This window comes from Talpa europaea (assembly GCF_964194135.1).
Source record: "Talpa europaea genome assembly, chromosome: 5".
NCBI lineage: Eukaryota > Metazoa > Chordata > Mammalia > Eulipotyphla > Talpidae > Talpa > Talpa europaea.
In genome coordinates this window covers 116,625,838-116,653,635 of record NC_140071.1, presented here as the reverse complement: position 1 = coordinate 116,653,635, position 27,798 = coordinate 116,625,838, and the positions used below count along the sequence as shown (strand labels likewise).

At 37.9% G+C, this 27,798-nt stretch overlaps 1 protein-coding gene across 2 annotated transcripts in view; it reads right to left on the bottom strand.

Moving 5' to 3' along the window:
* Positions 1 to 27,798, bottom strand: part of CORIN (corin, serine peptidase) — a gene marked incomplete at both ends in the record, with an annotated part of 178,757 nt that overhangs the window by 121,009 nt on the left and 29,950 nt on the right. For both annotated transcript variants that reach the window (XM_084233149.1, XM_084233150.1), the window contains one exon: positions 15,701 to 15,908. In XM_084233149.1, coding sequence (XP_084089275.1) covers positions 15,701 to 15,908 — 208 coding nt within the window. Of the gene's footprint in view, positions 1 to 15,700; positions 15,909 to 27,798 lie in introns of those variants that run through there.

Genomic DNA, 27,798 nt, shown 5'->3' with positions numbered 1-27,798 from the left:
AATCCTCTCACCCTCCTGCACATCTGGCCTGTACCCTGATTCTTGTATAAATGAATCTTTTAAAATAAAATTAAAAAAATAGAACTGATAGTCTGCAAAAGAATCTTGAGAAAGAAAGAGACCTTGTTATATAAAAATAATTATGTTCAGACATAAATGATTTTGACTGTCCTTTCAGAAACTCACCTTAAAACTGAGTATCTTTTAGAATCCTGACATACATATAATCATCTAACTACTTTAATATTTAACTCAATTTGTTAGTAAAGAAATGGAGTGAGGTTTTGCATTTGAAAGTCTTCGTTTGGGGGCATAAGATATGAATTGGTCCAGGAAAGTATATCAATATAAAGACAATACCTTGACTATAGGTAAGGAAACATATTAGATATATATAGGACTAAAAAAGTATTACTCCATATGATATTTTTTAAGATTTCCTGGGGTAAATCTCATTCCAGAGAAGGTAGACACCATATTTTCTCAGATAAAACTGGCTGAGGAATGTGGAGAACATAGAATTCCTACACAATTGCTATCACTTTGTTGGACTTTAAGTGCTACACAAGTACTGTCTCACTTACTTCTTAGGACAGCCCTAAGTGAGAGATGCTATTACTACCACCCCTAATATATAAACAAGGAAACTGAGGTAGAGGAAAAATAATAGATTTGTCCAAGATCGCTGAGGTAGTATGAGAGGCACTATTTGAACCTGGGGAGGTTAATCTAAGTACTCACTTTTTAAAACCACTCTATTATATGTGAGCCCTTACTTCAGGAATGAATCTTCCAAAAACACAAGTAAGATTAGTTCAAAATTTGATAAGAATTTTCCTGGTGGATCAAACATGTACACCATGGTTGGGTTGTCCTTCCATCATACAAATGCCTAGTTAACCAGCAATGAATAAGTTTTTTCTTGAAAGGGGCTGAGAAATGCTGGGAAAATATAGAGGCATTTCTGCTTTCTTTTTCAGGTATATGATAGCCCCATAGTAAAGCTACAAAACAAGCTAGGCTTGGCTTTGGGATTCTTCCTTTGCCTCCCAGGCACTGACCTAGGTTCCCCGTGTCCTGATACCACCCTAGAAACCCCCTCCCCAGCACCCGAACCAGACAATCCCCTCCACAGAGCATTACTTTTTCTTAAACTTTCCTCCCTTCCTATAATCATTACTATGTTCTCTAAGTGAATTGATCTCAATTAGGCCTTCCCCCCCCAAAAAAAAGGATGAAAATAACACAAAGTAATTCATAATCATAGACAGACACTCAATGCTCCCAGAGGTTTTTACACCATTAGAAGATCACTTGCTGCAACAAAGAAATCTCTAACTGATGAAATTCCAGGCACCATTCATAGGAGAAAAGAAATCATCCAACACTGACAGTTGGGAAAATCATGGTGAAGTTGACTAATACTCAGGGTCTAACTCTCACAAGTGGTTCCTCACTCTGAACCAACTTTTTTTTTTTTTTAATCACTCTACGTCTTTTCTCAGAATCTTCTATGGTAATGGTAATGAAGATTCACAAAGGGGCCCAGCACACTGTTTGCATGTTATAAAACTGAGTCTTTAACTCAGAAACTGACCTCCTGCAGGACAGCATACATCCACCCTACAACTTTCACTGGCCACTCCTGCCTGATCTCCATCCAACAGTCTTTCCCACCAAGATTCAGTCACCTCCTTGAAAAGGAGAAGGGTTTTTAGAAGAGTCTTTGATTTTTCATGGTTCTTGTACCACTAACATTCTTTAAATCAAAATTCATTCTCATAAAGCTTCTCAGAGGAGCAGTGATAATCCTAATAATGTTGCAAAATTTCAAAAGATAAGACTTTTTTCCTCGAGATTGGATCTGGGAATATTTAGAGGTATTAAGATATAATTAGGCCCTCCATTCTAAAAATAGGGCAAAGAAAATATCCAGAGTGTTTCTGAATAGCTCTTTTAACAGGCATAGCCAGCTGAGGCTCTTAAGCTTTAAATTGCTGGATCAGGACATGTGAAATAGTGGGAGAGTATTAAAAACTAACAATCTTTCTAACCAGTCAGCAAAATGAGGACTCATTGTTCTTGCTTTGTGTGAAATTCAACTGCCTGTTTAGCTTTTCATTACAGGGAATAGTGTGATAAGACAGACTACACTGTTTTGTAATGTAACTGTTTTCTATCCAAGAAACAAACAACAGACAGACAACTGAAGTCAGTACTCAGCACAGGGAAAGAGTCAGTTTTGGCAATCAGATACTATTTTAGAAATAATGATCACTTTAATTGATGTGTGAAGTACAATTTGGTCTTGCCCCTATATAGGGTAAATGAAGATTGCTCAGACTTTTGTGCCACTGGCCTTGTGGCTATCACGTGTGGCCTTGAATGTAGGAGGCACTTGGGAGCATGGGCTCAAGGCACACATGCCTGATGGTAGACACATGGAGTGTGGTGTGGGGGTGCATAAGTGGGCATGCCTGAGCCAAGAGACTGAGCAAATAAGCGCAGCATCACAGAGGACGGTAAGCAAGAGAGGATCATGCAGCAGAGTGGAGTGAAGAGCAGGGGAGAACACCAGAAAGCTCAAGATTTAACTTTTTTCCATGAAAAAAAAGTCTTTGGAGCAAACTCTAAGATGGCCCAAATGACTCCACCTGCAGCATTCATGCCCTGCATAAATCCTTCCACTTGAGTGTGGGCTGCCTTCTGGCATACTCCTAACTAATAGAAGGTGATAGGAGTCACCTCCACCCTTAGGGTGCATAGGATTGTGACTTCTACCTAGCTAATTCTCTCTCCCTTACTGACTTTGATAAAGTAAGTTGCCATATTGGGAAGCCAACTTGGCAGGGACTTATGGGTGGTCTGTTCCCAACAGTTAGCTGGGAACACAAGCCCTCAGTCCAATAGGTCTTGAACTGAAATGCCTCCAACAAACAAATGAGCTTGCAAGTGGATCCTTCCCTAGTCATTCTTTCAGAGAAGACTCTAGTCCTGACTGCTAACACCAAGATCATATCCACAGGACAGACCCTAAAGCAGAGGATCCAGTTAAGTTACACCTGGATTCCAGATCCACACAGAAGCTACAATATAATATATGTGTTTTGTGTTAAGCTGCTAAGTTTGTGGTAATCTTTTGGGCAGCAATAAGTGACTAATGCATTTTTCTTTGATCATGGCCTGGTCAGAGGCATGCTACTGAGTTAGATGTACAAATCATTGATGACACTCACATAATCAGTTTTCTAAAAGCATATTCTTAAATTTGTCTCTGTTAGGCTGAGCAGTTCAATGAACCATGCTCACAAAGTTCCAGTCCCTGACAACTTCCACAGCTGTAGACAAGAGTCATGGAGAGAACATTAATCTAAGCCTTGCAGGACAGTTTACTCCAATTTTCTCCCTTTATGTTGTAAGGATTCTGAGACCTCTAAAGGAGATCTCATAACCAGATTCCAGCCCAGGGGTCTCAAATATCTCACCTTGCTGGCCTCTTCTCACAAACATGAGCCACAGGTAACACAAGAGCATAAATCCACAAATGACACAGGTGTGTAAATTCATCACCACTGCTCAAAAACACATAAAAACAACAGAGTGCTTGTTCACTCTATGATGGGCCAACAGCGCGGCTTCCTATGTCAGCACTTTCTGGGATCTATCCCTAATAGAGGGATAGTTTAGATGGGGTTTAGAGTAGAAAGAAAAAGGTGCCCTTGGTTCCCAGCTGCCCTAGACAAGGGGATTGAAAACTGTGCAAGTGAATGATTGAAGTGTCATTGTCTCATATAAGAAGAGAAATAATGAGAGAAGACAGGGTATTTTTTTGGTTACCTTGGTCTGATACTTTAAAAAAACAGTTTCATTTTTCATTTGCAATAGCTATGATTGCAGCAGGAAAGAAACAGCCCACTGAAGTAGGGCTGCTGCAGAGCTTTAATAAAAGGGGCATTACAGACGTGCTGTCAGGGTTTAGAGAAACCAGTTGGGTGGTGCAGTATGAAAGGAGCTGCTGGCATTCCAGACTTAAGGACAAGGGGAAGGAGCAGTTGTTGAAACTTGGAAAGAGCTACATAGATAAGGCTGCTCATAAGAGCCAGAGCATCGCAGAGGGGAATGCAGCTGACCTATGTGATCTGCAGAGATAAAGCAAGGGGATCACTACCCAACCTGACTCTTTCCATGCTCTGATATCCCACTAGGGGTTTCCACTGGCCAAACCCCACAAGAAGAGAGTAAACAGCCATTGTTGAAACCACTGTCTTGGGAAGAATGGCATGGAAGGTGTAAAGTGGATACGAAGCAGTAAGTGAGAAAGAGCTAGCACAGTAATGCAAGCTCCACACCTACTGGGAGCTCAACAGATAGCCGTCAAGAGGTGACATGCCATGGTGTGCAAATAACTAAACTATTATTAGCTTAAGATAGAGTAGGAGTATTTACATCAAAAAACATAGCAACCACTACAAATAATGGTTTGGTTTGGTTTTTCAGGGATCCATTTATCAACACACCCCTGGATGGAAGTATAAACCATGCTATCTCCTGCGGAAGGAAAATAGTATTTATATCCACTGAAAACAAAATTAGTATCATGTACTTGAACTAGATTAACACATCAAATCATTATTAACAAATTATCTCTATCAAAACCACAACCACCAGTCCTCCATTGATACACATAATTTTCTTGTTGGTAATACCATCCTATCAAGTCCTGAGGCCCCTCAAACCTTTACCACACCGTCAATCTCACCATTCCAATGCATTTAATTCAATTAAAATACTAAATTTACTTCCTAAAATTCTGTCAAGACCATTTATTCTGAACATTTTATGTTCTAGTAAAATTAAAGAAGTTGTAGTTCTCCAAATACGTGACAGAAATATCTGCCTGTTTTTTCCACCTTGTCCACATACCAAATCTCTATGTATCCTCTATAACTCAAGTTAGCTGCTACCTCCTCCCTGAGAGTGGCCTTCCCTAATAACGCCATATGGAAAGGGTCCCTCCTTTTCTGTATTATCCCCACATCTTGTAAACTGATCACATTGTGCAGCAATTTTATTGCTTTCATGTCTGATCTCCCATTAGGCTGAAACCCTTGAAGGCAGAACTGTGTTTTATTAATCTCTGTATCCTAGCACCAAACTTTGTAGCTAGAACATGGTAGGTGCCAATAAGCATTTGCTAAATGAATAAACTGATAACTTTCCTAACATCTTTATTGAATAAATTGATGTCAGAAACTGAAAGACAGCTCTCAAATTTTACATAATGTCTGGCAAACTCTCCACCCCTCCTTTATGTCTACCACACCTTTGTCAACAGTGTCTGCTTGCAGTAGTGATTCCATTATGCCCTTCTTCCCCACTGTAGGGTAAAGAAAATGTCGGGCTTTTCTGCCCTTCTGCCATCAGGATAGATGATGGATCCTTGTCCTGAATGCATGCCTGATGGCGGGCACCTGGAATAGGGTGTGGGCATAGGTAGATGGGATTCAGCTGAGTTAAGACTGTGCTTTTAAGGGCGGCGTCACGGGGACGCCAGCAGCAGCAGCAGCAGCAGCAGAAGTCGAAGCAGAAGCCGAGAAGCAGCCGAGAAGCAGCCGAACGAATGCCAGAGAGTCCAGATAGAGTGAAGACTTGCTGGGGGCTGGGAGGCTGGCAGGCCTCCCAGCCCCCCAGCCAGCACCCCTGCCTGCCATATGCCTGGTGAACCCCAAATAAAAAACCTGCAAAACTACTGAGGACTCAGACTCCTCCTTTACCCGGTCTGCATGGGATCAGAAAACCTGCACCGTGGCCAGTCCTGCCCTTTACACCCACTTAGGTCAGATAGCAGTGAACATTCAAGATGTCTGGGTCTCCCTTACTTCCTGGATTCTTATATCCTTGTGGATCAAATGTAATCTCTGAGGTTTTCATGAACGCCACTCTGCTTAAAATTCTACAGCTTGCCACCAGATGCCCATTTTTCCAAGGCTCTACCTTCCTTGCTGTCTTAGGTATTATTATCTTATTAGTTTATTATCTATTTGCTTATTGCCTATCTCCATCCAGCATAAAATAAGCTCCATGAGGTCAAAGATTCTTACTTTTTTTGCTGCTATATCATTATTGTATACAGTCAGGGATACATACATATTAGTGGGAGAATAAAATTAATCACAGGCAGAGGATGATTCAGTGACCTACTTGGAATAAAGTTGTCAGTAGCAACGTTGGTAGTAGAACCACTACTACCTAACTCCAAGCTTAATGAATATACATGTTCACATGATTGGTGTTCATGTGATGTCCTCCCTGCAGGTCAGCAAATCCTACATGTGCTGTTCAATTTTAAAGTAATTCCCACATAAGAGGAAAATGTCAGTAAAATCACTATAATATGGAAATGCTACGGAGTGTCTCACTTATATGACAATGTAGGTGTCACCCTTAAAGAAACTTGAAGAAATGCCACCAGATAAACACAGTTTGAATTAAAATGGGTGTGAATAATGTAAAACCATATAAACCACACAACCACACCTGGAAGAGAACATAAAATTCCATACCCTTGTAACCAACATAATCCTAATTCTCATTAATACTTGGCATTCTTGCCAGGGCCCATGGGATAAAGGATTAACAAATCACAAGAGACACTTGGCAATTGTTAAATAAAGTTTGCAGCTGTTTTGACTTTTGCACATCATGAAATGATGCCTTAAGTATGCATCTTCAAGTGCATCAAGTCCTAAGTTATCAAATGTAAATTCTGGTCACATCCACAAAATACCAATGAATTACTGAGAAGAAAAGTGAACAACGACTCCACTGAGCTTGATGAAATATGTATGCTTGAAACACTGTCAGTGACAATGACAGGCATTTTCAGAAAGATTTGCGATGTCAAGGCCTGATTCTGTAGCTTTACATCTGAATAAAATGAGTCAACTCAATTATCTAAAATATTACCCACACTCTGTGCCATTTGGGCTGATAAAATTAAAGTTTACTTATTTGATATTTTATGTACAATGCAAAAAGCAGACTAACTTCCCCATTTTGCCCCAGGTTAGAAAGGGAACTGTCAAACAATTAACCATCTGACCTGGTAGCCTGCACAAAGACTTAGAAGACTGTTTCCAGGTTAGTAGATAAAAATCAGAGAAGTACACAGCAAAGACTTATAGAATATTGAGTTAGTAGTAGCAACAAAGTTACTTTGTTCTGGACTACTGACTTAAATAAACTTTTAAATTTATAAGTATGAAGATATTGTGAATCTGTAACATTCCCATTTATTCTCAAGTGTGACACTTTCAGGGATCATTTCTAAGAATAAATATATACTGACTTCATGTAACTCATGAATTCTTCAAAAAGTTGTCAAAATCAAGTCATATTTTCCAATTGGCCTTTAAGATGACATCCAGGTTTCATTTACACTAGAGATTGGCACATGCTGTCTTATAAAATAACATATTTAAGAACACAGTAAATTTTCTAAAATTATATTAAAAACAGACAATTTTTTTTTTACTATTTTACTGCACTATTACCACTTAAAACTCAACTCAAAATGGTGTGGCCTAGAATGATGGGCAGTCATAGAAATTGCGAGTATAAATTGGATAGTAGGAGATTTTGGTTTAACAAATACTTTTTCAAAAAATCACTGCAATAACTTTGGTGCCTATCCTGACTGTTTCTCTAAAGACCATTCAGTAATATCTTTAGTCGTAGTATAGAATCAGCATAGGAAAATGATATCCTGTGTGTAATTGATATGACAGGAAACTTTACTGTAACTTTAAATAATATGAACTGGAGTTTAGGCTCATTTTTCTAGGGAACTCTGCCACTTTTTGTCATGAACTATAAAAATGATCCCTGAAAGCACAGTCTTCTAAAAGTAAGTCTGGGGCGCTTCTAAGAGAGAAACAAACCATGCCTTCCAGAAAGGATATTTTAAATATATTTTGTTTCTTCTAACATTTTTTTCTTCCTTCATAGTGACTGAAACACAATAAGCCTAGAACTTTTATTTATCTACCAGGATTTTGCAAATGCTTAAGAGAGAAACATAAAACTAATGTAAGATAACAACCTAGTAGAATTCCACCCTTGATTTATTATCAAGATTTTAGAAGCAAAACTCAGAATTAATGTGAGAAGTAGGGTAACAAGGGGACAGATCATATTATCTGGAGACATAAGTTCTATTTTCTGCTGTGAACTATTTGGCTATGCACAAGACCAAGGCACCCCAGACATACAGCTGCTCCCAGCTAATAATTTAGCACCTTTTTACTTTAAATATTGTTTTAACATTTATTTGGGTAAGAACCTGCAAGTTGCAATGGAGAAAAAGAGGGCTTTTGTTGGCAGGGTCCCAATTTGCAAGCTCTGCTTGGCAAAGCAGAAGTCCTGTAGCTAACTCAGCGCATCCTCTCTGAAGGCAGTTAGGGTGACCATCTAGTGTTACTGGATATGCTCCATAGGGTGTCAACAACCCTCCCCAGCCTCCCCACCCCTCAAAAAAACCCAACTGGATTCATTCTTTCTTTTTCCCAAAGCAAATATAAAAATGTCTCTGAGAAAAGTTATGGTAAATTTAAGTTTCTTTATCTTTTTTCATTAATTTTTAGAACTCTTTAATTAGTGCCATGGGCCACTATGAATGGATTTGCCTGTTAGTTAATCCAATGGGAAACAAATTTAACATAAGATGCTGGATTCCTTGCCACAGAATATGCTGAATTTCTTGCCAAAGTATCTCTAGAAAGTTCCCATCATTCAGTTTAAAAACCTCCAGTGATAGCAAATTCACCATTCCCTGAGACAACAATTTCATGTATATGCAAATTTATTACCTGCAAATTTCATACTTAAGTTAGAATTCACTTCTCTATGACTTTCAATTACCAGTTCCATCTTTGGGCCTGTGGAAGTATAAAGAAAAAGTATGGTCCATCTGAAGATGACCATGGTGCACACTCAGAGTTTCACACCTCCAGGTCCGTCAACTAGTATTCAAATGATCATTATCCTTTAGACATTTTATCAACATTTTCTATCTGCTTTTATATAAGCTTTAATTTTAGAATTTCAACTACAGTTGCACTGAAGATTTTTTAACTGATGTTTTGAGTCAATATTAACTGCACCAAGCCAGTCCTCAAGAATAATCTATTGTTCCTTTATTATGTCCAGAATTTTGACAGTAATGGAGAAGAGCAAATTCATATATCTTGGTTGGCTGTTCCATCAACTGAAGTTCCATCAGAAGAAAGCTAAATGAACTCTGGGAATATCACCCAACTCACTTTAAACATAATTTTTTAAAGATGCATATGAAATTTGGCTTATGTGTGAACTTTCAGAACATACTATACTAAAAAATGCACAACTCTAGTGAACATATTTTGAACTCGTGTTTACCTAGACATTTAGGAGTGCTTTCTAAATGAAATTTATTCATTTCTTCATACATTCCAACAAGTAGTTAAGTGCCTAGTATGTGTTGGGCACTGTGCTAAATACTGTGATACACAATAATGTACAAAGCCAACAAGTTCTCTATTACTGTGTAATTAGCCAAGAGAGACAACACATAGACAAGAAAATAGGGGTACACCCTATGTTTATAGCAGCACTGTTTACAATAGCTAAGCTTTGGAAACAACCCAAATGCCCAAAAATAGATGACTGGATCAAGAAGATGTGGTACATATATACCATGGAATATTACTCAGCATTCAAAAAAGATAAACACATGCAATTTGCTGCAACATGGATGGCGCTGGAAGGGATCATGCTCAGCGAAATAAGCCAAAAAGAAAAAGAAAAATACCGGATGGTCTCACTCATAGCAGGAATCTAGAAAACTTAAATAAGGGACCAGGAAAATGAATAACTATAAGAAAGTGAAAATCAAAATCAACAAAAAACTATGAACCAGAGACACTTTTAGGGGGGCGGGGGCGGGAGGGGAAGGATTGGGGTCAGAATTGGGGGCTGCAATTGTATGGGGAATATAACAATAAAATTTATAAAAAAAAAAAAAAAAAACAAATATACAGTCTTACCTTTGTCACTTTCTCTTTCTACTAAAAGTGTGACTAAAAAAAAAAAAAAAAAAAAAAAAAAAAAAGAAAATAGGGGTACAACCACAGTGTGGTGAAAGGTAGTGGGAGAGGTACCCATGATGATCAAAGAAGATTTCTCTGTGGAGATAGCTCTTGAGCAGAGGGCATAGATCCTTCCAGGCAGAACAGCATATAGGAAAGAGGTGGACAATTTTGAGAAATATAAAGGTCAGTACAATTAGGGCAATGTTGATGACACCAGAGAACAAGGAAGCCTTCAAAGTCATAGCAAGATATTTAGATTGGAATCTTAGTCTAGGAAAGGCCTTTGATTAAGTAGAGACAAGGGGAGTGGTGTCATCTAATTTGTATTTTTAAATTAGTACTTTGTAGCTAAATGGAACATGGAGGAAAAGGCAGGAAGAATGAGAAAAAGAGGCAAATCTTGACTCTCTGAAGAGACAAGTTGATACCCTCTTAGAAACTCACATTTCATCTTTGACTGCCATATCAGCAACACTAGCTACTGCTCATGGAGAAGTTACATGTGTAGTGTGGACTATGCAAGAGCACTTTATATTAGTTACTATTTATTACTCACAAAAACACCCCAAGAAGTGGTATTACAATTCTCAGTGTAGAGATGAGGAAACTGACCATGAGCAAGGATGACTGAAGTGTCCACAATCTTAGCACTGGCAATTAGAAGAGCTATGGTTTGAATCAGGTTTCACCAGCTTCCAAGCTTTCAAGCACCTTCTCTGCCATTGCTGATCAAATTCTCTAAAATCCAGCAAAAATGCTTATTTGTAAAAAATTAAAGTGTGTTTGAAGGTGTTAAGGAAGTTCATTTGAGCTTCACCATGATATTACAGGGATTGAATACATTATAGAAAACTGTCTTGTAGTTCCTGGCTTTGATATGTCCTTTAATAACAAGTCATCAGTTAGATTAAGAAATTTCATTTCCACAAATATTAAGAGTTTCTGCTAGGGATTTTGGGCAAATCAACACTCCAAAAGAAAACGACTAACATGGGCCTCCCCTGGTGGCACAGCGGTTGAGCCCGTTCGATCCCCAGCGACCAGGGCGAGGGTGCCACAGGGCACGCAGACCTCTCCTGCCACCCGCTGCTCCCCTCAGCAGTGTACTTCGGTCCTTCTGCCTGCTCTGCTCCCCGCTCTGGCTCTGGTGAGTCCTCTCACCCTCCCGCACTTCCGACTGTACCCAGTGCTTGTATGAATAAATAAATAAATCCTTAAAAAAAAAAGAAAAAAAGAAAACGACTAACATGTTAAGGCTTCATATGCAGGGAGTTTCTCTGCAACATAGAAGTGAGTGGGTAAGTGGGGTAATCATGATCAGTAGGGTCACCTGGGTGTGTTTTAGAAGCAAAGACTGGAACTTCCAGGAAATACTAAGCCCCTTTCAACTTTGATAAGATTATATAGGTGCACTATTTAAACAAGGTGAGGAAGAGCTCTCACTGATTTGAGGAGACATTATCTCCTTACTCTTCAAAAAAGAAGGTAGAACTTAAATATGCTTAACAGCCATACCTTTGCTTTACTTTTTGTTTTTGTTTTTTAATAAGATGTTGCTTATTTACCACTGGTAAATACTGTATAAATCTTGGGAGTAAACTTCACACCTCAATATGTGTATAAGCTTCACCCACCACCAAAGTTCTAGTGCCATTCCCACTATGAAATTGACCCCCTACTACCTTTTCCTCTCAACACCTTTTCCTCCCATTTTGGTAATCACCATGCTTTTTGATAGAGTCTACCAGTTACTTTTGCATGAATTCATTTGCTTTGTTGTTTAGAGTCTACATATGGCAGAAACCATCTGGCAATTGTCTTTCACTTTCTGACTTATATCTGCTTAGCAAAATCACCTCAGGTTCCATCTATGTTGTCACAAGCCATGTGTTTATTTACTGTACCTTCCCTAGTAACCTACTGTGACCTCTCTCTTTCTACCCCACCAATTTCCTTTGTCTTTGCTGAGGTTATTTTATGGTAAGTAAAAACACATGGGCGAGTTACTGGGTCTCTTCAATGTATAAAGAAAGCATACATGTTGTCATTAAATTCATTTTTCCTTTGCTAAAAAAAGTAAAATAAAGACTATAAGAAGGTGTAATAGCTGCACATTAAAAGCTATAGTTGCTACAATACCTGTTTTCTCTTCCACACAGTGTCTACGCATAGCTTATATATCAAAAATTCATCAAAATGTCTAATTCTCCTGGCCCAGAAAGTATGAATTTCTCTCTAGCTACTTGCTAATATTTTTAAGTTATTCCTTATAATTCACATATTTTTAGCAGTACCCAGTGGTGTATCAGCTAAATTACTCTATCTTGAGATATAGTTCACTAAAGCCATGTAAATTATATCCCACTTCAGTGAGCCTGTATTTATAGCACATGATATCCATATTTATTAAAAGCAACCCTACAATCTTAGTCTAAAGTAAAAACTGTTAAAATTCATTACTATATATAATATAGTTAATGATTGTCTGAAGCCTCAAAGGAATCCCCTTAAAAACTCTACCATTTATAATCCCATTATGCTTTTATATTAAATTTTAAATGTTATTAAGCTGCTATTTTCTTTAGGATGGACTATAAGCAATTCTCCATTATTTGAATAGTAGAGAAAATTAGTACAATGGGTGATCCACAATAGTGAAATATTAAAAAAAAAAGCGTGACTTTACAATTATTTTCTACAATACGTTTTACCCTTCTAAACTTATTTCATTAAATTTAGCTTACAGATTCCAGATACATACTAAGTGACAGTAGGAAATACTGGTTGGAAGTGCAATTATAAAGTTAAACATAATAAATTTAATAATAAAAAATAGGATAAGTCCTGAAAGGATAACTGAAAATTGACTATGAATTACTAGCTATTATAACAGAAATAGAAAACTCTCATATGAGAATATTCCTCAAGATGAACTAGGTCAGGAGAAAAACAAATACCCTAAAGATTTTCAGTAATTTAACTAGTTTGCTTAACATAACTAACTAATCAATTTTATAATTGATTTAACTGAAAGTAGAGATTGAATTATAATAAGGATGATCAAATAAACTAAGATCCTTCTGGAAATTTAATACATTCTCTTTCATTGTCTGACTCATGCACTCATGAGTCCATAGAAAAAAACAAGAGATATACACAAAATTGTTTGAAATTAAGGAGAAACAGAACTAGAATCCAGTTCCAGCAACCTTGAGTATTTTACCTGATTTTCTTTAAATACAGCCAGTTTCCTACATTTGTTTTGCAGCCATTCAATACTCAGCAGTTCTTAGAAATACTTTTGTGTTCTCAGCTTCATTTGTACTATCTCTCCTTTTTAATCTATTATTTGATGACATTTATTGAGCTCTTTGTAAAAGCTAGGCCCAGTCCCAAGCTCCTTCATTCATTCAACCCTCACATGAACTTTGTCAAATTAGTACAACTATTATCTCCATTTCACAGATAAGAGGGCTGAGACTTGTGGCCCCACTGCCTTCTCTCTCAGCCACTGAAGTGTGTTAAATGGTACCCCCTCCCCTGCCAAAAAAAAAAAAAAATAGATGTCCATTGTCTTAACCCTTAAGTCTTTGTGATGTAATTAAGTTAAAGCTATTGAGATGATGAGATCATCTTGAGTAATCAGGACCAAAAGCCAATGACAAGTAGCCTCATAAGAGACAGAAGATACAGACACACACAGGAGAAGGTAATGTGAAGACAGAGGCAGAGACAGGAGTAATGTAGTCACAAGTCAAGGAATGCCTGAAACCACCAGAAGCTGGCAAAGGAAATAAGTTCTCCCTCGAAGTCTGGAGAGAGTATAGCCCTGCCAGAATTTGGATTCCTACTTCCAGAACTGTAACAGAATGAATTTCTGTTGTTTAAGTCACTCATTTGCCATAATTTGTTATGGCAACCCTAGAAAATGAATACAACCACCCTGTGCTGATACACTGCCACTATTCTAGGAGTATAAAGGGTCTCTTTACTACCATCCCAGAGTTTCACTCCTGGAGAAGGATCTAATAGAGTTTCGCTTCTTACCACAAAAGTGCCCTCTTGCAAATGATACTTTCTGGTGAAATGTATCCTTGAATACTATGTCTTCCTTTTATAGTTCAGAATCTATTATTTGTCTTCTATGTAGTTTTTACTCTATGGCGGTGCAGGTTTTTTCCAATTACAATAATGAATGCTGTTGCTTTATTCAAAATATAGTTTACACACTAAGTACAAACAACGTGGAGCCAATTTGTACTTGAAAATGCAATTCATTCTAACATTACTATTTGGAAAATTTCCTAACATTTTAATTCAGAAAGTATATGTGTGATACATAAATATTATTTAACACATTTTTAAATGTATAGTTAGTAACTCCAGTATTCCATGAGTATTATTTTAGTAAAGTGAGGGGAGCTATTTTCCAGTTATAAAATAAATGTCAAGGAGATATGACTATTACAGTTCATAACACTCTATTGTATATGTGTTTTTTATATTGAAGTGGATCTTAAAAGATATTACAAGAAAAAATGTATTTGTGTGTTGACACATATTAACTACTTAGTATGGTGTTCATTTTCAAATATTCTAAGTCATTCTATTTTACAACTGAAACTTATACAATATTATGTCAATTATATCTCAATTTAAAAAAGAGATGAGCTTACAAGACACCTACACAAACACACTCACACACATGTTCTCTCCTATCCCTCAATAAAAAGAAAAACTATTTCTAATCCCACTTGATATTGTCTCTGTTTTTCATTCTGTATCTACACTTTACCTCTCACACTGGTCCAGTGTTGACCATAAGAACCAGCAAGCATCTCACTCATACCTGACTTAAACGATAGAATTGGGGACAATGGTGCTGATGCTTTTCAGATGAGATCTGTAATCTTATCTACTGGCTATGGCTCACATTAATTGCATGCCTTTGCCCATCGGTTGAGGTGATTTCAGTTGGTGGGAGGTCAGAGCAGATGTGGGGCAGGGAAGGAAGGAAGTCAATCATTTGGTGCTCCTTTTCTTTCACTGCAGAACTGAAGGGCTGGTCATGGTTCTAACTCCTTTATCTGCTATTGCAGTAGTTGGCCTGTCAGAAGACCTCTCACCATAGCTTAAATTCTCTTCAGATTCTGCCCACCCCTTCCCTCCTTCAAGTCTTGAGTGGTGGAGCTTCATCTCCCATCACGAGATGCCGGTGTCTCCTATCATTTATCTGTTTTCTTAACTCTGTCCACACCACCATAAACAGCCTTTTCAATGACTCCTTTCAATCACTCCTTTGAGTGAGTCTTCTGCCAGTGCTCATTGAAACAATTAGTGGGTATCCCAGCTGGTAGCATCAATCAAACACACAGAATAACTTTTCCCAAACATAATATTATTCTGGGTTTTGAAAAAAAAATTCCAGTGTAAGGAAATTATAACTGGTTCTGACTGGTTTAGGTTTCTCCTTTAACAACAACAAAAACAAAAGGTGGTAGCTTGGGAAGACTTTGTTCCCCTCAGACACTATAACTGACTGTTATCATTGAATGAATTGGGTTCCAAAATACCTTTCATCACCATCGCTGACACACTCAGGGAAGGCAAGGCTACAGCCAAAAAGCAAGATATGTTGATAGCAACCAAGGCGATGGAGGAAGATGAAGAACTTGAGGAACTTCTCCATTTCCAGATTTTTGACAGTTGAGAAAACAGGTGTTAGTGTGGTGTAGTAAGGCAGCATCTGACATTGGCTGTGCGTGATATTCATGCAGGTACCTAGGAATACAAAATAGCTGTGTTAGGAGCAGATATACCAAAACTACAATTGTTTTGTTTTTAAAGATTTATTTATTTTATGCATACAACAGCTGGGGTACAGGCCAGAGATGCAGGGGATGAGAGGATCCCTCAGAGACAGAGTAGGGAACTGAACAGGCAGACTGACCGAAATACACTGCTGAGGGGAGCAGCAGGCGAGACAGAAGAGGTCTGCCTCACCATGTGGGTTTCTCCCTGTCTGGCTGGGGATTGAATTTGTGCTGTAGAGGCTGTGGATTGCTTCATAGTGCGGTACTTAACCCCTTGCGCCACCAAGGAGGCCCCAAAACTATATTTGTACAAATGCTCTTGATATGATAGGTTAATGTGCTCATAAGGCAAAATATTTGTGTAAGAGTGATTATAGGCATACAGTCAGACACATATATATACATATATGTGTGTGAACATACATGCATGTGTGCATGACATAATAAATTCAAGCTACTAATATTCTCAAAGGGATAGCACCAATGTCCTCAGCAAATGTGTAGAAAAAAAATTCATATCTATGGGCAATGGGTTATGATGGAAGATTATTGGCACTTTTTTGGGGGGTGTAGTGTCATAACTATACATTCACAGAGGTGTGTACTTTACCCCTAAAACACACACAATATGGTAACCAACTGGACCTCATTAAACATAATTAAATACATATAAGTATAAATAAAAGATTACAAAACAAACAACAGAAAACTTAGCTTTATGAAAGAGGCTTTATAAGACTATTTAATCACAGAATAATGCTTATAAAAACACAAATAAAAATAGCAAGTCACAAAACAATTTTGTATACCATGATCCTGTTTTTAAAAGCACATGGGCGGTATACTCAAAACCTCTGATTTCCTTTTATTTTCATAGCTGGCTCTTCCACTGGACACTAGGACATCCAGTCTTTCCTTCTGCATTCCATTATAAAGGAGATTTGCATAGTTGATTTAACAAAAAGATAAATATGGGTCCAAATGATGAGACTATGGGAGACTTAGATTACTTTTTATGCTGTATTCTCTTATTGGTTTACATAAAGATTTATAACTTCTATTAAGAAGGAAATAATTAAAGCTTTATTCTTGTTTAAACAAGCTATTAATGAAAAGCAGAATCTTCAACTTTTGGGAATGCAGTGGACGTATTATCTCTAAATATTGGTAGGGAGAGTAAAATGAGATAGACATTCAACAAAATACAAATATCTCTTCTAATCACTAATTTCCTGGCAAAGAAATTAAAAGAAAAATCTCTTCACTTAAGGCTAATTTCATTTTACTATAAATAGTTGTTAAATATGGCTGCATCACTGATAAAAATGACTAACTCTCTGATGTGTAATATAGAATAAATATACCCTATCACAGAAGAATTTCCAATCCCCTTTCCTTCATTTGGATAGATTTTTTTCATTCATTCAGCTAGATCACCTCAGAGTCTTTACTGCTGACCCTTCATTGTCTTCTCTGGTCTCTTTCTAAGCACACTTCCTAAGCTTATTTTTCTTTCAAACTTATTTGAAAAACTTCCTTCATTCTGTAGGAAACCTTTCTCCCGAATGAACAGGTTGTACCCATTAGATCAAAGAGTTTCACACTTCATGAAAAGACACAATTCTGATTGTTAGATAATACATATACAGACCATCCAAAATGTGCTGAATTTGCTGGAGCATGAACAAAATATGATTTCCACTTTTAAAGGCAACCAATGACATGTGAAATTTCTCTGTGCACAAGGCCCAGAATAGAGATGGCAAAAAATTTAAAGGCACAACACTCTCTTGGACCTCGTCAAAACTGAAAACACATGATGGGAAAGAAAAGAATTAGAGAGAAGGAAAATCCAAGTTAAGATATGCAGACAAAATACAAATAGACACACACTCACTAGTTCCAATTCATGGATTTGCATGAGTGCTGAGGTGAGGAGTTCTGGGCATGTTTTGTAATTCTGACACATCTTCTAGTGAGAGGAATTAAAATGCCTTTCAGCATGGCCAAGCATTACAGGCAGAAACATACAAACAGTAGTCTTCAAAATGACACAATTGTACGTATTGTGCTATAAACAGAAAAGTTTGCTTGTAAGAGCTGACAGTAATTTTTTCTTGATCAGAAACATGAGCTTATATGTGTAAAATTCAGTCTCAAGAAAACATTTATTGAAAGCCAACCTGTGCTGGGCTCTAAAACAAGTATGCAGATTCTCTATTCACAGTGATTTCATTTTCATAGCCCGATGAACTGGTATCATATCTATGTTATAGAAGTGGAAACTCATTTCAAAAAGGCTAAGACATCTGTTTGGATGTGCATGCTATTATGTGGAAATCCATATCATCAACTCCATATCTATTTGAAACTACCCTATGCTAATGTAAATGGGGTTATTATGTTAAAAGCAAGTTTTTGAAAAGATAATTCTTAGTGGTCCATAAAAGGAAGATATGTACTAATATATATCACAAAGTCTGTTTCTATGTATTGGGTGATAACACTCATATATACTGACCACATCAGATATTTTATATTACATTGTTTCCTCTAAGTGTTATCAGTTTTTAGGTCAATACAATTGATGACAGACCATATTTGAAGCAATTTGATGATCAAAGGAATCATTCAACCCAACTAGTTAAGATAAAATAATAATTTTTCAGAGAGTATTTGAAGAATACAAGATAGGGAGGAATTTTTTTTGTTTCTTGTGCTATGTTCATAATGGTGAGAAGTGCCCAAAAGAAAAAAAAAATCTGTCTTTAATAGCAAACTACCTTGGGAAAAAAGAACCTATATTCAGGAAAATATAAAAGAATAACATGAAGCCTTAAACATAAGTCTCAAAATAGTAAATATAGATAAAAATAAAAAAAGTCTTCTATTTGTATAATAGTTATCCAAAGCACTGTCATATTGTAAGATGTAATCCTAATAATATAACACATACTGTCTCATTATAAATGAAGAAATTTTGATAGATAGCTATGCAGATGATGGATGGATGGATGGATGGATGGATGGATGGATGGGTGGGTGGAAAAATAGGTAGATAGGTAGATAGGTAACTGGACAAAGAGTGATTTGCAGGACACAGGCAGCAATAGAAGTGGGACTGATACACACGTCCTTCATCTCTTAGGGAAATATTTTTCCACTATATCACAGATGTCAAGAGCACAACAAATGCCAATGGATTCAGAAGAGCAAGAATTTATGTAGGGTGAATGATTAGAGAAGATTTCATGAAGAAAGATACATAAGCTTTGGGTTGCAAAAGGGATAAAAAAGGATAATTACTACTAGTAGAAAAAAATAACTACGAAGACTGAAAATCATAATTGTATCTGACAAAAAAAGATTGAAAAACTTGATTCCAAGCAGAAGGGTTCACTGAATTTAGACCAGAATTTGCTCAAAACCAACAAATATAAAAGGGAATGACTAACATTTTGACTTCAAACCCTTAATACTCAAGTAATTGTATAAATTTCCTGACACCCTTTCTGCCTCAATAATTGTGTCAAATATTTTTCCCTAAAATGTTCCATTTTCTTTGAAATGTGTACTTCTAGCATTGTAGTTTTGCACATTCTCACTGGGGCAATGCGTTTCTATAAGCAAGCTACATGCAGTGGTGCACCATGCAGTTATTTCTCCATGGGAAAGTGTGGGGAGAGGCTCTTTTGGAAATGAACTCATTTATTGTAGTTGTCCCTCTTTTCAGAGGGTTAAGAAAAGTTTGCTTTTCTTTCCTAAGAACTTCCTACTAAGTCCAATAGAAATTAGAGGTCAGATTTGCTGTATAGGAATGTATAAAAAACACAGCAGATGTAATTAACTTGGTGTTCCTATAGACATCATTACTTAATTAATGTGTCTTCCCTAAATAACAGCTATTTCAAGTGGCAGAATGGAAAGGGAGGTTAAAAACACCCTTGCTAGTAAGATATGATTCAATAACAATTTTTTAGCATAAGTATTGATTACATCATAATGTTGATGTTCAACTGATGTTTTATCAGCACTGGTATCTTCAGCACCTCTGGTCTACACCCTAGATCTTGTATGCATAAATAAATAAATCTTTAAAAATAAGTATTCAAGGCTACAGAGATATTAATTGTGGAAATTCAAACTAGGTCTTTCTGATTCTTTATCTTGTTCTTTTCCACTGTATTACACAAAGATACTATTTGATTTTAAACATTGTAAATTTACTTCATTTATTGTAAAATATTTTTATGGATGTCTTTGGATTCTAGTAGTAGAGCTCCTTCTTTAAAACTGGTAAAAACTAAATCTTCTCAAAGAAAGCAATGAATCACCTATCAAAAGTAGGTTACACATCCTCAGTGAGTGCCCAATTAGATGGGAATATTTAGTATCTAGTCCTGATGTACCAGTAACAATGAGGCATTTGTTATAGCATAAAACGGTATGAGTTACCAATCTTCTCTTTTAAGAAATAAAGAGAAGTAAAATGGATCATATTTTCTTCTGTTTCTGAACCTCTCATTCAGAATTTCTCAATTATAAATATGTTTATGTCTCAAGGCAGTCACAAGACAACTATAATTTCTGACTCATCTTTATAGTCTGCATAACCAAATTCCAGACTTTCATTCCCTAAATTGCTACTAATGAAGGAAGGGTGCTTCCCAGAATATTCCCTAGACTCTTAGAAATTGAGATCTTCCATAAAGCTTGCAGCAGTACACAACCACCAGAATGAGTTTACACAAATTAATATAATTATAAGCAAGTACTGTAAGTTGGATCAATTCAAGCACCACATGAAAATATTAGGTTAATGATGAAAAGCAGCAAGATAAAAGAATAAAATATGTAACACTACAAGACAATGAGTGGCTTGCATTAAATGTGAATGTCAATGCAAAGGTTTGGCTTGGAAAACCATTACCATACACGTTTCAACTGCAAGTGAAAAGACAAACTCTCCAAAAGCACAAGTAACAGCAAACAGATTCCTACTGATGGGTTTTTGCTCTCAACACAAAATTGCACAAAGACCAAAAATCTGTGACAGTCAGTAAATTGAATGATTCAGACAAAAAAGTATATGCAGTGCTGATGTTCTTTCAGAGCCAGAAAGTAAAGTAATACAAAGGTTTGGTTTGGTTTTTCACTTTTATTTGAAACTTGGGCTTTTAAATTTTGTCCTTGAGTTTGACTGAGTCTGTTTTTGCAATGCTGTTATTAGCATGCTACTGTTTTTGTTTTTTTTTTCTCTATGTGGATCAAGAGTTGCTCTTCCTGAAGAGGAAACTGAAAACGAATCTGGATAGGAAAATGTTGAGCCACGAGCCTTGTTGACATGACGATTTAACTGACTCTCATTTGCTGTACTAATGTGTTACAGGCACATTCCCTTTGGGAGCACATGTCACTTACGGGATATTGTCATATTCATTTGCGGGGAGGGTCAGGAAGTCTTGCCCAGAAATCTTTGAAAGGGGATGAATGGGCTTGTAGCCAAAGGAGAGTGAAACAGGCTCTTTTCCATTATCCCTTTCAAATGCTTGGCTCCGCAAATGATTGAGTTTGCTTTCTCTGGGAGGAACCCAATACATCCCAGGACAGAGTCATCTAAAGATGGAATGAGGAGGAAGGAAAGGAGAGCTCAGGAAAAAAAGAGAGAGAGGCCATTCCTACATTTGAGTTTCCTTTCTTACACTCCCAAGAATTGTGCAGGTCCTTACTAGAATGTTACCATGCTAACCAGACAGGCATGCAATAATTATTGAAATGCTTCACTCATTTTTTAGTACATGCTGATGTTACCCAGAAACCCATGTCTGAAACTAATGTTCTCTAAATTTAAAGAAGTTAGTTTAATATATAGGAGAGTCAACCAGCTGGACTTGAGCATTGTTGTCTAGCACTGGTACCCAGCAGAATATAGGATGGTGTCCAGGGTCATGGCTACAGTAAATTTTTTAAAAACATATTCCTAATGACACCGCTTAGATAAACCTCAGATTCACTCAAGTATATAACACTCAAATATTCTTTTCCTCTAAAGTGCATATCCTTAATCAGAATCCAAAGACTCCAATAGACCCAAATATAGAATTTAGGCTGTCTACAAAATTGGATGCTAGAAAACCAGTATCTCTATCTATACTAACCATCAAGGATATTTAATACTTAAAAGTAATTTAATAATTCAAATTCAATTATAAATTTTATTATGAAATTTAATAATTAAAATACCAATGTAGGCAACAATCATAGAAATCCAAATTTAAAGTCAGTTATTTTCATATCAACATAGTTATTGCAGATATTCCAAAACATTATTTATTATCCCTACTATAGAATTAGTTATTGACCTGTTGTTAGATATCATTTTAATGCACTAATAAATAAGCACATTAACACCACAATCTATGTTTCTAATATTTCAATAGTTGAAGTTTAATAAAATTGTCCTATTTTGTGATTCTATGTAATTTATTTTAAGCACCAAATTATTATTTTAAAAAGGGTCCTGTAGGCATCACCAGATTGCCAAAGGAGTACTTGGCATAAAAATAGTTAAGAAACTCTGCTATAGAACATCATCACATTTTCTGGGGATGGGACACAGTTAGAACTCTATTACTCTGAATCATTTCACTGGCTAAATAATTGTACAGACTTTTTCACAGGAAGAAAGTTATGAAAGTATACATAAAATTAGATGTTAAACCCCTTTATGCCTCCAAGTCAAATGCAACTGTAAAATTAATATAATATGTGTAAATTAAATTGATATGAAACTAAGAAGCTAACAAAATTCAAATCAATCATATTAATGAATTAATATTAACATCGCTCTGCTAAAACACCATGAATATGTTACGAACTCTTGCGAAACAAGTTCTTCTATACTTGGAAAAGTTGTATTACCATGTATCCCAACTGATTTAGTCAGTTGCCATTTTTCTCTATTTGAGCTGCCACAAAGGCTTCCATTGTACAGCATGCCAGGACATACTTTGTTCTGCAATTGAGAAAAATATCTATCAAGTCTGTCTCCATTCCTTTCTTGATGGCTGGTGAATATCTGTTGAAATAACTTTCTAAGCCCAGGGTAGAGCCACTCCTGTCTGGAACACTACAACAAGCACACCACACTTTCATACCCTTAAAAATGTTTCAATGGACCAAAAAAAAAACCAACATATTCAGTCAGCCAGTTCCCAAAAATGAAGCCAAATATGAACTCTACTTATTTCCTTGATCCTTCTCAACCCAAGCAAGGTTGCCTATGTGACTTTCACCAGTGCTCCAAAAGGAGACTATCCACTTCATGAAGTATTAAATAAAGCTTTTCGTATCACTTAAATTGTTGTCTTTAGTCATTTCTTTTTTAGATTTATTTATTTATTTATACAAGCACTGGGTACAGTCAGAAGCACGGGAGGGTGAGAGAATTCACCAGAGCCAGAGCAGGGAACAGAACAGACAGACCAACTAAGTACACTACTGAGGGGAGCAGCTGGCCGGCGGCAGGAGAGGTCTACGCGCCATGTGGGACCCTCGCCAGGAGCCGGGGGCCGGGGATCGAACCAGCTACAGAGGCTGCAGGCAGCTTCGCAGCCCAGCGCTCAACTGATGCGCCACAAGGGGAGGCCCATCTTTAGTCATTTTTTTAAAATGTCTAAATGGTATCACTTAGGAACATCAACATAAATAGAACTCAAAATACCAGCACCAAAATTCTATACAATACTTGTTATAAGCTGGTTGTCCAGGTGATTGAGAGTAGGTTTATATCAATTACTTTTTATTATCATTGAAATGACAGCATACACTTAAGAAATTCTTATAGAGAATTCTTGGATTCCTAGAATATATCCAGGGTCCCTTACACCCGAGATGGAGAAATACTATTTGACAACATAACAAAGGAATGAAAAGGATGAAATTCGCAGGCACATTGAAGTCATTCGCCCATCCACATTTAAAACTCTAAGCATAGACTCTTACTCCAAACTCCATAATAATCAGTAATTCTACAGAGACAGGGACATGATGCTGAGGGCGGTAGACTGACATTTGAAGAATATAATGAAGACATCTAGATTCCATTCTTCACAGGATTAGAAATGTCAGGGAAAAGGTGAAAGAAACTTTTTTTTTTAATTTCAGGTGACTAATTAGATCCTCTTTCCCAAAATCTCCCCTTGGATAGTTGCCTGATGAATGGTAATCCAGATAGAACTTCAAGACTTGCTCCGACCCTCTTAGCTTCATATTCTTGCAAAACTCACTTTCAAGTTAATATAAATGCTACATTAGAAACAAATAAATGGAAAGAGAATGACTTTACAGTTTTGGATTGTTGCATAAGTCTTTTATACTCAGTTAATTTGGGGTATGTATTTAGGGTACATGGGTATAGAATAATCAGTACTAATAAATCATCGCTATTTAGACAGTTTCACTATCATGTCATTTTAGCTATAGGAGAGAGATTCTGAGTAGTTCATTGAGAAAAAACATAAAATATAAAGCAACTGTCCGGAGGGCGGAGCAACATGGCGGCAAGGAGACACTGCGAGTAAGATCTCCCATTAAAAAAAGTTAATAGGGAGGAAAAGCGGCAGGTCCCAGTGAGAACTGGGACACGGAAGATAAACGGGTGACTCCAGCAAACTGCCCGAAGAAGAAAGTGGCCATAAAAGAGGACCAGAAGGGAGGAAAGCGCAGAACACTGCTCCCCTCCACTGCGCACAGAGTCGGCGCTCTCTGACCGGCAGAGAGGAGGAAAACAACAAACTAAAACGACCAACAAGAACAAACTACGCTGAGCATGACCCCTTCCAGCGCCATCCATGTTGCTGCAAATTGCATATGTTTATCTTTTTTGAATGCTGAGTAATATTCCATGGTATATATGTACTATGAACCAGAGACACTTTTAGGGGGGCGGGGGCGGGAGGGGAGGGATTGGGGTCAGAATGTGGGGGCTGCAATTGTATGGGGAATATAAAAATAAAATTTATTATTAAAAAAAAAAAAAAAGAACAAACTACGCAGCAAGCGGAACTGTGAGTGGAAAGGAACTATTGCAGCCACCACACCCCGTGAACGGGAGCTGTGGAGAACCCTGCAGGATTCGCCACTGCAGTGAGCAAATGGCTCCAGGCGCCATTAGAGAACAGCAGAGAACCCGGGAGACCCTCACACAGCCCGGGCTGCCGGTAAGCTTGCGCAGAAAAGTGGTGCGCTTGAAAAACAAACGCGGATCGGGATTGCGGCTGCCCAGGTCCCCGCGCCTGCGACCTAGGCTTGCGGGGAGATGCGCGGGGGCCCTCACTGAGGTGAAAGTCCCTCACTGAGTAAGCAGGAACCAGGCGCCCGGACACGGGAGCCGGGTGCAAAAGGCGCCATTGCTGCAGCCACTGAACTGGGCTACAGCCCGTATCCTGGACCTGAGGGCTTTGGAACTGAGACCCGGGGCACGAAATTCAGAGCGTGGGTCCTCCACGTCGGTGGGGCACAAGGCAGACACAGCACCCCAAAACCGTTGAGGTTTTCCCTACCATTCCCGCTCTTCACCACTCCACAGGGTGAAGAAAAACAGCCCCCCACGGACTAGGAGAGATCTCTGGCACCACCTAGCGACCAGAGAAAAAGTCACTAACACCCAGGGACCTTTCTTGAAAATTGCAGAAGGCTCCTGAAGGAACCCCTGGCCAGCTGGGAAGTTAGCCCAACCCAGGCCCCTTCAGACCAGCAGTCTGAGCCCACAGGGGGAGCGGGCACCCACAGCCTGGGCAGACCGGGCACGCAGAAGAGTGTGCCTGAGACCGGTCGCGCAGGGAGTGTATCCTGCATCACCATTTTAGAACAGGGATATTTCTTCAGGAAAGACTGCACCCAGAAGGCTCCCTCAGGAGCCAGAGGTGAGCGGGGAAGCTTGCCCACGCCAGGCCACTTCTGGCCTGCAGTCCAAACCCAGAGGGGGAGCGGGAACCCACTGCTGGGGCAGACCAAGCACACAGGGGTGTGTGTCCCCACATTGGCATTTTAGAACAGGGACCTTTCTTCAGTAAAGACTGCGTGAAACTGACAGATGGCTCCTGGAGGAACCAGAGGGGAGCAGAGAAGCACACCCAAGATGCCGGCCAGTCCCAGCAACACAGTGCCCCAATGCATACGACAAATTAGAAAACAGACAGTAGGGAGTAGAAGAACCACACGCAACCTAACAACTCCTCAGGAAAAAAGCACACCACAAAAAGAAAACCACCCCCCAGATTGCAACGACAGTAACTTGGAAGAACTTCTGAGCCTTCCAGAAAGAGAATTTAAAATTGCCATGATTAAAAAAATGACAGAACTCATACAGGAAAACAATGATCAGAAGAAGGAAATTGAGTCCCTAAAGAGGGAAAACAATGGTCAGAAGAATGTATTTGAGTCCCTAAAGAGGGAAGTAAAAGAAATGCAGGAGATCAAAGAATTAATGGAAGAACTAAAGAACTCTGGGAAAAGCAATGAAAGCAGAATAGATGAAATGGAAGAACAAATAAGTACTCTTGAAGACACAGAAATAAAAAGAACCAAAACAGAAAAGGAAAGAGAAGTATGAAGGAAAAAGACAGAAGAAAGACTTCGGGAACTATCTGACTCCATGAGGAGAGGAAATACAAGAATTATAGGAATTCCAGAAGGAGAGGAGAGAGATGTAGGAACAGAGAAAATATTCAAGGAGATAATTGAAGAGAACTTCCCAAATGCAAGAAGGAGCTGAAAATTGATATACAAGAAGCAAGAAGAACACCAAACTTCCACGACGAAAGGGAAAATACAGCAAGACACATAATAGTAAAGCTCCCAAGAATGCAGGACAAGGAAAAAATAATGAAGCTGACAAGAGGGAAGAAACAGATAACATTCAAAGGAAAGCCAATCAGGCTGACATCAGACTTCTCCGAAGAAACACTATGGGCAAGGAGAGAGTGGAGGGACATAGTCAACAGACTCCAAGAAAACAGATGCCAACCAAGAATACTCTATCCCGCAAAGCTCTCCTTCCTCTATGAAGAAAGAATAAGGACCTTCCCAGACAAACAGAAACTCTGGAATTTCACTACGACTAAACCCCCACTCCAAAAAATACTACAAGGAACCCTAAAGCCAGAACCTCAGAGGGACGAATAACAATGAAAGAAGGCAAAAAAAAAGTTATTAAAAGAATAAATAAATAAAATCAAAGGAAAGACAAACAGAATGGCAAATGCAGATGTTAACATATCAACATTAACTCTAAATGTAAATGGACTAAACTCTTCAATAAAAAGACACAGATTTGCAGCCTGGATTAAGAAACAAATCCCAACCTTTTGCTGTCTCCAGGAAACACATTTAGCTACAAAAGAAAAAATAGGCTCAAAGTTAAAGGATGGAAAACAATCCTACAAGCAAAGGGACCAAAAAAGAAAGCAGGAACAGCTATACTTATATCAGATAAAACAGACTTCAAATTCAAAAAAATAAAAAGAGACCCCAGCGGTCACTACATTATGATCAAGGGGACAATACTTCAAGAAGAAATAGCACTCATTAACATATACTCACCAAACGAAGGAGCACCAAAATATATCAGACAACTGCTGTCCTCTCTGAAAACAGACATCAGAGAAAACACATACGTAGTGGGAGACTTCAACACACCACTATCAACAATGGATAGATCAACAAGACAAAAAATAAGTAAAGAAACTAAAGCTCTAAATAAGGACCTAGAGCATTTGGGCTTAACAGACATCTATAGAACACTAAACCCCAAAAAAAATGGAGTACACATTTTTCTCAAGTGCACACGGATCATT